At 41.9% G+C, this 12,885-nt stretch overlaps 1 protein-coding gene across 2 annotated transcripts in view; it reads left to right on the top strand.

Annotated features, from left to right (window-relative positions):
- ece2a (endothelin converting enzyme 2a) overlaps positions 1 to 12,679 on the top strand; it is a 44,446-nt gene extending 31,767 nt beyond the window's left edge. For both annotated transcript variants that reach the window (XM_008333883.3, XM_008333884.3), the window contains exon 4: positions 12,079 to 12,679. In XM_008333883.3, coding sequence (XP_008332105.1) covers positions 12,079 to 12,369 — 291 coding nt within the window. In that variant the 3' untranslated portion in view covers positions 12,370 to 12,679. The remainder of the gene's footprint in view (positions 1 to 12,078) is intronic.
- Positions 12,680 to 12,885: the final 206 nt, after the last annotated feature.

The following is a 12,885-nucleotide window of genomic DNA, read 5'->3' as shown; positions in this document are numbered from 1 at the left end:
ATTTTTACAAAACAACCACAGCTTCCTCTTGATCAGATGGAGGTGAGAGTAGAACTGACAGACGACTGGAGGTGTTACATTTTACAACACATCTTCTGAGGTAGTGTCAGCACCAGAAATCTGTGATATTTTTGTGGCTTTATTAACTACTATGAAGAATATCAGCAGCCAGTCAGCTGCAGGCATGTGTCAGCTGCTAAATTCCACTGTATTCACCTCTGATTTGAGACAAAGTGAGGCTTTCTTTTCCCATTTAGAGCCACACTTAATAAAATCAGCGGAGGCTTTGAGGAGGCCTGAAGTGGGCGAGCCTCAGCCCACTCTCTAATCCGCTAGTTGACCTGGTTTCGGCACGTGATGAGACACCGCCGCTGCTGTCTACAAGCTGCATATTTTGCCTGCAGGATCCACAGCAACCACAAAAATAGCTTGCAGAATAATAGCAACCAATGCTTAGCGTGAGTCAGGACAATACGCAACTGATAAATTGGACGTGACATTTTACTGCAGTCAGCTTCTAATTGTCGGCTCTGGGTTTTTTTCACGGCATGTGCAAGAAAACACGTAAAAGGTGTATTAGGTGTATTTTTAAAGCAGTGAAATATGAGATTAAGAGTTTGTGTAAAGGCAGCAGTTTTTGTTTACATACAGTATGTTTTAAAGTACAGCACAATGACATAACTAGCTTACGTTTATTAAACTGATCAATATTTCTATTTGTAGAACAAAGTCCAACTTAGATGGTAATGTAATTGTAATTTAATTTCTCAAGATTCAACAAAGAACTTTAGTTAAAAAAAGAAAAGTTTACTTTTATTTTTACTTACTTTTTACTTTACTTATTTACTTTTAAGTTTACTGTAAATAAATGTATAATATTAGTTTTCAGTCATTTACTTTTAAGTTTACTGTAAATAAATATATTAATACTAATAATATTAGTTTTCAGTCTCTGCTTGGTACTGGATCACTCACCGATCAAACTCCGGTCGCTGCTGGAGTTCAGCCCGATCAGGTGGAACCAGAAAAACACCGGCGATCGACAGTTGCCAGTTGGTCACCGTGTGAGCCTGTGTGTCTTCCTCAGTCTGGCCGGCTGCCTCTGTCCTCGGCCATGACATTTGCAGACCCTAGCCCTCTTCAGTGACACCAGCTGATGAGTGTGTTAGATGGGAAAAACCTCTGTCTATTTTGGCACAACCATCGGAGAAGTGTCTGTTGCTGCTAAATGTTGTTAGCTGCAGGGCAACTGGACTCTTCACAGAACCCCCCCCCGCTCCCCCTGCTCCCCCCCTCTCTGGCCACACGCCAATTGCACTACATCTTGCTATGATAGCATTGTTGAGCCAGAGAGAGCAGTTTATAATTGTTTTTATTTATGCTTTTATCGACTGGAATGTTGGCAGCTGTGATCCGTGAGTGTGTGTGTGTAATCACATAATTGTGTTCTACAAGTGTTTTCATTCATATTTTGGTCTGAGGAATCTTAACATCACAGGTTTTAAGATTGACGAGCTCAGACACAGGAACTGAGATGTAGTTTGTCCAGTAACGTTCTAACTTGTGTTCCCATTCCTACCAGCGTGTAACACATTGGAGAACTCGTAAATGAGCCTCGACATTTCCACATCAGGCTGCGTGGAGACAAAAGAGGAAGCGGCTGCTACATCTGCTCTGGTATATTTATGTAGCCCTGGCTGCTTTAATGTGGATCCACTGGCTCCTCTCAAACAAAGTACGGTCACAGTACAGTGGGCTCAAACCCATCACTTGTTCCCCTGAGTCTGCTGCTGTGACTGCCTGACTGTGAAGGCTCTACACTTAATGAGACAGCCCAGGCAGAGTTAAAGGAACAGTTTTATGATCAACTACCTAATTAGTCTTGGACTGGTTTGGTGCAAAGAGCTGCTCGATAGAAAGTAGACTGTGTTCAGGATGTCAGGACAAGACGAGCAGTTCTATTGGCTGTGTGGTTATTGACAGTGTATTATTGATATGTACAGTAGTTGTCACCAAACCTGCATTGTTTTCAACTGTTCTTTAGAGGTGCCTTACTAAGGGTTCAGCAAGATTAGTTGATGAGTTTTATGCTGATGATAAGCTCTCACACTTCACGCCTTGATAGCTGTTAAGGACAGAAATGAACAGAATGGCATTCACAGGTTGACGACTAAGTTGGCAAAAATTACTAGAGGTTTTTCATTGTTCAGTCAATCCCCGTCAGCGTAGAGAGGCGTGGCGGCTAAAAGGAGAAACCTCTCCAACACTGACAGTTCTGTTCTCAGTTCTTCTAGAAATCACACCACTCAGACTCAAGGTGAAAAGAACGGAGAAAACAAACACCCTGGAGCTGTGTCAAGAGGCAGATGATGAGCATTGTTTAATACAACGACTCCCCAGTCAGATAATCAACACAGGGAGAACAATCAGGAGAAAAGTGCAGTTGTCTACCTCTGTTTCCCAAAGACACAGGTGAGACACCAGTCATAGTGTGGAAACATCCCACAGGTAAACAAAAGACAAATGACTTAAGATTGAACAGTGAGTGTCAGAGCAGATTTATAGGTGAGGGAATTGGAAAATAAAGAGGAGGACTGCTTAAATCTGATTAGTTTGACTGATCTTGGTTCTGTTTGGGTCCCAGTCATCCAGGGCGTTGATCCTAAAATGTTCAGAAGTAGAAAAGTAGACTGGCTTAAGTTTGTAAGAAATGTTTAATCTCTAATCCAAGCTGGAAAACTCTTCCTCTGTTTTGAATATCTTATCAGGCAGTGTTTTATTTTGTTTTCATCTTTTTAATTCTCTTCTGGACTCTAACCAGAGTTGGACAGATCAAGGGGAACAAAGAGTTCTAGTATTCAGGTGCAAATCTTTCCAAGTGCTGCTTACACTCCAACCCTGTCTGCATTTATAGCTATGGTTAAAAAATATTGATTTATTTTCTATCAAGAGCAGAGTTCTTTTTATGCACCCACCCTTTAGGAATGATTTAGTTCAAATCATTTGGGGGATTTATATATCCTTTCAGGTTGTTATGGAAACTGGCAGCCTTACATCTGCAATAACTCCTAAGTAGTTTTATCTCCTCTTCTCTTTCTAAACACTCAATTTAAATGGCCAAAAAAATTAATGTCGTCAAGAAGGATTTACGCAGCGTGATCAGGAGAAAATGGGCTCCTGGATAAAACAGTCCTGGAAAGAGACATGACTCAGTGACCTGACGTGTCCATCATAATGTACATTCAATTTTCAACTGGTTTTGTTTATTGTGAAGCAGGTGCAATATATATATATATATATATATATATAAATTCTATAACAAAAGCAGTCAATTTGTTTTTCTTTTTTTTTCATAATAAAGTGTAACAACACTGTTTAATAATAATCATCATTCAAGTCAAGGCCACGGTCATGGCCACGGTCATGGCCAAGGTCATAGGTCTGTCACTGCCACACTGGGATTCCCTAAAAGCACTCCTTATGAGTGGAATTAGAACAAAGTTGTGGCACCACTGTGTCCTGCAGCGTTTCCGTGGCTTCCCTGTGCTACTGGCCTAGTGAATGGACCGGACTGTGTTAGTGGGCTGTGGCAGCCTCCACCAGCTTCTCCTGTCCCACTTCTCTGTCCCGCAGGAGACAGACACACTAACTTCCATCCATCCTCCCTCTCTGCCTCTGCTGCTGTCTCTGCTTCTAACTTTGAAAGAGGAGAAACATTCATGAAGTGTTTTTGACTTCACTTCTACCCACTAATGGGCCTTTCCATGTCTCCCAAGGCATACATTATGCATTCCTAAATGTCTAGATAGTTACCTATTTAAATCAAGTAGTAACCCTCTCAGCCGCTGTGTACATTGTACTTTTAGCTGCAGGACCTGCTAAATAGTGGCTACAACAAACTAATTACACAGCAACTGCAGATCCAAGCCTGCCTAATTATTAATTAGATTTATGTGCTACTGAGGACTTGATAAGTATAATAAGTGTCTAGTGCTAGATTTAGGGACCGTGGGAAGAAAAGAGTAGGAAAAACCTCCTCCTTAATTTCACTCTCACTGGTATTAGGCCTGTCACATGTCAGTGTTCCAGTCGTGTTTCTGCAGCTTTTTCCTCTTTTTATTCCTATCTTTCTTCTCCCAACATCTCCTTTTTGTTTATCAGTTATTTACATGCACTTATACCTTCTCCAACCTTTTCTACTCTGTACCACCTGAGAAAACATTGCTCTCTCTGAGTACCACCATGATGACAGACATTAGAATATAGCAGCACAGGCCTTCCCTGTTAGCTTCCACCACAGGAGAGATGTTTATAAAGATGTTTATGTGCAAATGTTGTAATAATTGTGCTTGGTTTATTTCAATTGAAAATGTAAATGTGAAAATGTGAATTTGCCCTGCGCACCACTGGTGGGACACGTACCACAGTTTGAGAACCACTAACATAAAGGATAACTTCTGTGTGATAGAAGGTCCACTATTAAGATTAGTTTAGCACACACACTCACACAAAACTGTACGGGAATACTGGGACTGTAAGAGCAGAGCTGGAGTCGGAGTCTGAAGTGTATCCTTCTGTCGAGGTTTTCTTTCTTCTCCTCAGAACTCCGAATGCCTGGCAAGTAATTAAAACAAATCATTCTCAGCTGAATAGGAAGATACAAAGGGTGAGGATGCTGCGAGGAGGTGCTGGAAAGATAAAGGAGAAAAACAGATAAAAGCCAAGAATGGCTGAAAAACGGTTTTAATTTTAGCTTCAGCTACTAGTTTGCCACTGAGGGAGAGTGAGTGTGGCAGCTTAGAGCAGGGATGCAGATGAGAAAGTATTCTGCGTCAATCAAGTTCACCTCACAAGGTCGAAATGCACACATCAGCCTGTAGACAGGATTTTTCATGTTGTTTCTAAGCCCAACCCCTCACCGTCTCCCTCTGTTGAATTAGTGCTTTGTAAACTCATCAGCGGATGAGTGACCCAGTTTACAGCTGCCTGGAGTGTGTTGTCACAAAGTGAGACTCCCTCATCTTTCCTGATCACCTGCATTCTCCCAAAACCAACCCACTAATTAAGCTGCAGAGAGAAAGACGAGAAAAAGCCTGAAATCCCAGGGAAGTGTTTGTTATTTCCACTGCAGACATCTTCGTGTGTCTTTACTCCCGTGTTGTTAGAACTGTGTCCTCGCTCCAGCGCTGCTCGTTATCACAACTTTCAGTCACTTTCCTCATCTAATGAGTGCATGCGTTTCCCTGCTCGGCTGCACGGATGCTGTTTGTGTTGTTTTATTTCCAAAGGTGTCCTGTTCTGACCTACATACGTTGTCGTGACCAGTGCTAAACTTTTATCTCCATGACAACGCGGGGTGTGAGAGGATGGGATGCGACTGCTTTGAAGGCAGGGTGTTGTTGTCTTCTCCACACAAGTCTGAGCCTCCGCATGCCCACACAGAGTTATATCAGAGAAGACATACCGGGAAGTGCTGAGCCGAGAAATCTGCCATTTTGAACTGCTGCACACAGATGATGATTTATATGATGATTTGAACCAAAACAAAGCAGTTTTTCTCATGTAGATTAAGGCAGCGTGATGGTGGTGCAGGGCGAAGAAAAGCATATAAGGTCTCTGATGTATAATTTATCCGTGCAGTAGGTGGGTGGAGAAGGTGGGAGGGAGGCTGGGTGAGGATGGAAAATATGGGGGAGGAAATGTGGGTGGGCAGATTTGAGGAGGCGGGAAAAGATGGGTAGGTACAATCACATTTACCTCTCATCTATCCCTGGTACACAGCCGCGGGGAATAGATGCTCCACGTGTTTGATTAGGAAAGAAAATGTTGGGGTAAAATGATGTAGGTAAATCAAAAGTTGATTTAACATTGATCATTAAAAAAAGTTGTCATCTCTAAACCTGTTGGCTTTTTTGCTTAATGATTGAGCGGAGTATGTTGAGTGAAGTAAGGTAGTAGTTTTTGGATTTATGTGTTTCATACAAAGTATTTTTAAAGTTAAACATCCTTGCTTCTTGCTGTGTTCCCATCCCTTTTTGAGCATCTCTAGCTAAGATTGTGCGGTAGTATTCTCTAGCTACCTTGTTACTTGTCTGGTCATAGAATTAGAGTAACTTCAGAACAAGGAGTAATGTAAAAAGGAAGGAGCTGAGGACCAGATTGGATTTGTTTTGAAGACCAAGAGTTCTTTCTTTCACCTGCCTCCATCTCTTCTGCATCCTCCCTCCTCCCCTTCATTTCCCAATCTTCCTCACACACTGCCCGCTCATTGTATTCCTTTCTTCCACTAAAGACGTTTACACGTTTTCACCATCCACATGCTTGGCTGCAGGCAGTGGCTGAGGTTAAATTGAAAGGAAACGATGCAGCTTTTTTTTAAAAATGCATATCCCCTTAGGAGGAAGAGAAGCTGCAGCTGGAAGGACAGGAGGTGTACAGTGTTTCTTTAAACAAATGAACTAACACAGAGAGGAAAACATGAGATGTTTTTATGTGATAAAGACTCACAGTATGACCTATATAAAATGTGTGCCTCCCTCTGTCCCTGATCAGATTTGATGTGTGCACAGATGTATAAATCAAACATGCGCACAAGTGTGTGTGGTGTGACTTTCAAAGAGACAGATGGCCGTGAGCTGCACGGGGCTGCTGTCCAGAGATAGCAGTCTTTTGTTGTAGCAGCATCGCTGAGAGTGAAGTTGATAGATGAACACACACGATCCCTATCATCTGATTGGGGCTCAGACCCAAAAGAAGACATGGTCGAAGCCTTCTTCACTGTTTCCTGGGTATTGAGTTCTTTGTTGTTCTGCCTGTCGAACTATGTCAGGAGCGGGCAGTCAAATTTAATCGAGTAACCATCAGAGATGATTCTGAAGAGCGTGATGTCTGCAAATGAAAACATCAGTGATGCAGCAGCAAAGGGTGTACAGAAACCTAGGTGACTGAAGAAGGTTCCTAACATTGTCTATAAATCTGTGAGCTCTGAAGGAACAGTGTTTGTGCCCAGGTGAGAGTCTGTGATAAATCTGAAATGAGACAGAATGAGGTCCTCAAACGTCTCTGCAGCCCCTGAGGATGATGTTGACAAAGGTTGAGGTGTTTAGTTGAGGCTTTTTTGCTCTGACATTTTAAACCATAACAGTAGCAAGTCTGTTTTGTTAAAAATTACGTAACATGATCTGAGCTGAACATACATTATGTTTGATGTGAAGGTTTTTTTTATTTATTTTTCACGGTGATACCTCAAAACAAACCAATCCAACTGTTTTATATTTAGCTTTTCAGTCTAGTAATAATGCGTGTGCATTTGCTCCAAAGATAAATACACCAGTCTCTTTTCAATCTCAGATGACTCCTGGTTACATAACCTAAGTGTGCTGCAGAGTGAAATCAGAAAAAGATGTGACCACCCACCACCCTGTCCCTGTCCCTGTCCCTGTCTGACCACCGCAGACAACCACTTGTCTCATGTAAAATATCCCCAGGCAAAACCTGTGCACAGCAGAGGAGAAGAGCAAAGAAAGGATGAGTTTTAATATCTTGGCTCAGTGAAGTCGAAAGAGACAATGTAATGAGTAGAAATAACAGAAAATGTTTGAAATGGTGGAGGAAAATGTACACGGGGATGAAACATTTTCTTAGAATCTGTCTGTTTCTAGCTGGCTGTCTCATCACAACTCCAACCCCAAAACACAGTAACATGCTCTGGATAAAGAAACTGACTCAGGCCAAATTTAAGAAAAAGAACTGGAGACTTTACCGCTCCACCAGGTTATAGGTAACCCTAACCCCCTGGTGGAGCGGCAAGGGAATGCAGTCCAGGTGGAGAAGAGCAGATGAGGTTAACACACTGAACTGAAAAAAAATGTATTAATGTCAGTGGTGTTACCCAGAATTCCCTGTATGAACCGTGGACCTCAGTGCAACTCTTGACACAGGTCGGGTCAGGTCACCTCGAGATCTACCTTCACAGCAATGAATAATGCAGTAAAGGTCATGATGGTGTGTGTGTATGTGCGCACGTGTGTGTGTGTGTGTGCACGCACTAATACTGTTGTTGTGGGGACACTTTGTCCTGGGGATATTTTACAGATGCTAAATGTGGAAGAAAGGTGATTTCTCAGGTGTGAGGTTTTATTTAGATTGAGGATTAGAGTTACAGTCACTTCAGTGTTATGGTTACATTAAGTATAATAAAGTGTGTGTATGTGTGTGTTTTAGGGATCTTAGATGAGTGTGTGGATAGTGTGACTACTGACTCACTGTTTCGGTGATACTGCTACTCCAGTGTTTGGGTGTAGCCCTCATCCACTTGTTGATTCATTTCAAGACAGAGTGGCGTTCTGTGGGTGTGTCAGTTTTGTCTACATTATAGTTCATCTGTGTGTCCCGAAGAATGGAACCTTTTATCTGCCCTCTTAGTGAAACACTTGCGTCTCGGAGCACAACAGTGACAGCACAGCAAACCTGTCATTGTCTGATCCTTAATCATCATCATCATAATACCAGTATTCTGTCGTGAGGGCGGATGATTTACATAGTTGCAGAGCGGTGGTTGCGGTTTGTGTGCTGATATATGCTGAATGTGTGTCAACGTGACTCGCTGCGCCGCATGCATCATCTGGCATTTCAAGGAGAATCTTTCTGTATGTGTAAGTGTCAGCAGCCGAGTTTGTGAACATGCAGCAGTAACGTCACCCTGTGAAGACACTGTGAAGATAAACAGCTGATGTGAAAAACGCCGCACTCTTTTCTGCTGCTCTTATTGTCCTCTGGCTGCCTTCTGTGGTTGTAGCCGACTTGTTCACTACCGTCTTATGTTGCAGTGACGTAGGGCATCCTCTCACCTGTGACATAAGGGTCTGGAGTTACACTGCAGATACAGGGAGAACACCCTCGCTGCTTTATGTCATGAATAATGGCTGACTGGGTGAAGCCGGGACTTAAACTCCTGACTTCTCACTCACTCAGGACTGTGGCCTGTGCCACATGTGCAGTGTTTTTACTTTGTTGTTTCAAAACAGTGTCAGTTTCTATGGGCCCACGTGGTGGAGAAAGTGGTTAATGGTCTTGCCTTACACCAAGAAATTGTATGCCTTTCGTTTGTTCACACAGTCCAGAAACATGCAGATTATCTATACAGGTAATCTGATGGATTGACTGCAAAAGGATTAAGTAGCCTGGTACAATGGTTAACAAAGTAGGGGGCTGGACCCCATAGGAGGCAAGTTGCTATTGCACGGGGGGCACTACAGAGCAAATTACAGTATATTATTGTACTGGACATATATACTGTAAATCTAAAAGTACCTTGAACCTTACAGCTGAGGTTTTCACAGTTGTGTATAGATTCACAGTGTTTACTTTTGATTCATAACTGAGAGTGAGGACGCTCCTCTATTAGGTCTGGGTGGTAGTTTAGTAGTTTAGTTTCCTTACATCTAGAGGGTTGTGGGATTGATTCTTAACTCTGAGTGAACATGCTGTTGTGTAAAGTATCAAGCAGTTTGAGTTGTCATCAAGACCAGAGTACAGAGCAGTTTCAGTGTCTTCTCTTTATGAAGCCAGTTTTTATATTTAACTCAAGCTCATTGTTAGAAATGTTTCATTTCAGGTCTTCTTTAATAGAATATGTCGTCTGGTTTTTAAATATCTGTCTCGTTTTGTTTGTTTTCCACCACTGATGTACATCCATAGTATACAGTACTTGAATACCAGGAGCAAGCTGACCGAGTAATAGTCATACTACACAGTACATATAAAATACACGTACTCCATTTAGAAGAGAGTGATGTAAACCTGTTTGATACGATGGAATGACAACATTATCCAATCATATGTTGAGGTTTATTTTTTATTGACTCCACCGTCCTCTCCTGGTAATAACATCACTCCAGCTCCTCTGCTCTTTTGTCCTGATATTTCTCCATGTCACAGTGGGGAGTGAATAATTCATGCCGTGTCTGCTGCTGTTGGAGATAAATCATGTGAGAAGAGCGTGTGCTCATCTCCTGAGAAGCTCTTCTCGCCAACTAAGACCACAGGAGGTGGGTGGAGCAGCAGCAGCAGCAAGCAGCAGCAGCAGCAGCAGCAGCTCTACTGTACAAACCACATCCACTTTGTCCTGCCATGCCTCCATTACATTGTCGTGTCTTCTGATGTCATGTGTGAACTCTGGCACAGAGCCATCCACAGAGTGACTCCTCACTCCATCTGAACTGTATATATAACATAAGGCTTCATGAATTAGTTAAGGCTATTCCAAGAAGAAGGCTTCAGTTATGGAGCGTTAGGCTGTTAAACAAATGTACACACTTATATTTGATTAACTGAACTTTTGTACAGTAATTAACCTACTGGGTATTTTTAGAGGGTTTTCACTTCATGCTGTGCATCAGGGGATAGAGTTGAGCCCCGGTGCCATATCCTGTCAAAACCCACGTCTGCATTTAACATTTGCCACGGTTTTTACAGTGCATTGGGTTCAAACACTGTTTCCTGAGAGCAGAAGAAGAATCACATTTATTGTCTGAGTGAATATACACACACATTTACACACAACACCGTGTTGTTTTCTGCGTTTAACCCATCAACGCATTCCTGGAGTGCAGTGATCTTTGAAAACGCCTCGAGATCAAGAGCATTAGTGAAGACACCACACCAGCCAAGGTGACAACCAATCACAAATCCAATGGGGTGAAGTCTGACCAATCACAATATAGACACTTAAAATACTTTGAAATATCCATTTCTACAATAACAAATATTACAAATATAATAACAAAAGAACAATGTGCCAGAGTAGCTGAAACTTCAGGTCTCGTCAGAAGCCAGTGCAAGGTTTTTCGCTGTTGTATTCTAACATCTTGTTTCCAGTTTGTCACATTGGGACTGTAATACTATTCGCACAGTTTTATTTAGTCACACTTGTTTTCTGACCTTTTGTTTCCTTTACATCTGTGATGGGTTTAGATCAGCATAAGGAGAACCCATGCAGCCAATCACTAACCCAGTTACTGTCCTTGTTATAGGTAGGATTATACCCAACTAACTGTATGTTAATCATTTTGTTTCCTGCTCAGTGTTCTGCAGTTCCTGTCCCTTCACTCCCACACACACCCTGTCTCTGGAGGAACTTTTTGCCAAAGTGAAGATAATGTATCTGTGTGTGTGTGTGTGTGTGTGTGTTTGCCTGAGAACTGCAGCCCCCTTGTGAAGAGTGCTCTGTCCTGATGCACACACATATGTCTCACACGAAGGATCAACACACTGAAGGAGCCCAGAACAACAATTATTCATACGGAGGTGCCCTCTGAGCTCTCATGCTGTCACACAGTGTTAGGAGACTGTGAGGATAAGCAGACAGCCCTGCAAAGTGTTTTACTCTGTTGTTTTTCAATATGAAAATGACAAGGTTGTGGACCATGTCATGGGTGGAGCAGCTCAGCTGCCAATGGACAAACCCAGGCTGCTGGACCTGTTCAGCCAGGGCAGATGGTGTGTTTCCTGACCTCGGGGGAAAGAAGCCTGACCACTTCTAAGACGGAGCTTAAAGCTAACATATATGACTGTAGATGTATAAAAAAAAATTAGGCTATATTTTTCAAACACCGGTTACTTTCAAGTCTTTAGTAGAAATGTTTATTATATTGTTTATTCCAGTGAGAGCAAACCGTCATTTATTAAATGTTCCATTAGAAATATTGAGTTGAACTAAACTCTGTTTCTTTTATACATTTTTATCAGGTAAAATTCCTTGTTGTGTCACAATGCTATGTATTTGCCTTTACATAGACAGTAGGTTTCCAATCCTAACTCTGACTGGGAGCCAGTGTGCAGACGCCCCACAGCATCCATGCTAGTAGCACCTGGAACCCTAACTGTTGATGCATATCCACTGTCAGCTTTCCAATACGCTCTTGTCAAGCACATGAATCATCCTGTCAGTGTGTTGTGATTTAGCAACTGGCTGAATTTTATTGGGGAGAAAGTTGCCAATAGTGATTGTGTTTCTAAAGAATTTATGTGGTTTCCCATCATTCATCTTCTCTTCTCTCTTTTTCTTTCTTCTCGCAGATCAGCCACTGTTTGAAACCCGGAGGCCGATTCATCTCCATAACCTTTGCCCAGCCCATTTTCAGGAAGTCCCTTTACGCTCGTGCATGCTACGACTGGTCGGTGAGAAAGTACACCTATGGTGAAGGGTTTCAGTACTTTGTGTATGTGATGACCAAAGGTGAGTCGCTCTGTCCAGAAGATGCCAGTCTGGAGAGGAAACTCCTGGAGGAAACACTTGTACCACCTAACCAAGTGACCATAACACAAAGTGACGATGAGGAAGACTTTATGTTTAATATTCACTTATAAGGTGACTCACTTGTATTGAAGTAGCTTTTATACATTTTCTAGGCATTCATTCATATGTAAATGACAAATCTGGGTCTTTTAATGCACACTGTCTAGCTAATTATCCTTAGTCTGCTCTGATTGTTTATTATCTAATTAGCCATTCACTTAAAACCATTGTTACCATTGTACCCACGGTAACAGTGGCTAAGCTGCTGAATCTGAATAGACTGTTGAATGTTAATCCATTAATGGACCTTTGAATTTAATGTATTGGTTATGCCAAGACATAAATAGCAGGTGCTAATTTAGGCATTTGTACAAATTGCAACTGAATCCGTTTTTTATTGATGCTGTCAATTTTAAATTTAGTCCAACTCTTTCAAATTTTTCAACTGTTGCTTCAGCAAAAAGGCAAAAGAAAAAAGCAGAAAGCTGTCAGTTTTCAACAAATAGTGATGTTTTTGATGTTACTGTGAGGCAGAAATGCCAAAACTTTGTATTATTCATGTACCCTTTAAGCAGCTGTCAGTTTTA

This window comes from Cynoglossus semilaevis, chromosome 20, assembly GCF_000523025.1.
Source record: "Cynoglossus semilaevis isolate Cse_v1.0 chromosome 20, Cse_v1.0, whole genome shotgun sequence".
NCBI classification, from domain to species: Eukaryota; Metazoa; Chordata; class Actinopteri; order Pleuronectiformes; family Cynoglossidae; genus Cynoglossus; species Cynoglossus semilaevis.
The sequence above is the reverse complement of the archived record's forward strand: the minus strand, read 5'-3'. Positions and strand labels throughout refer to the sequence as shown.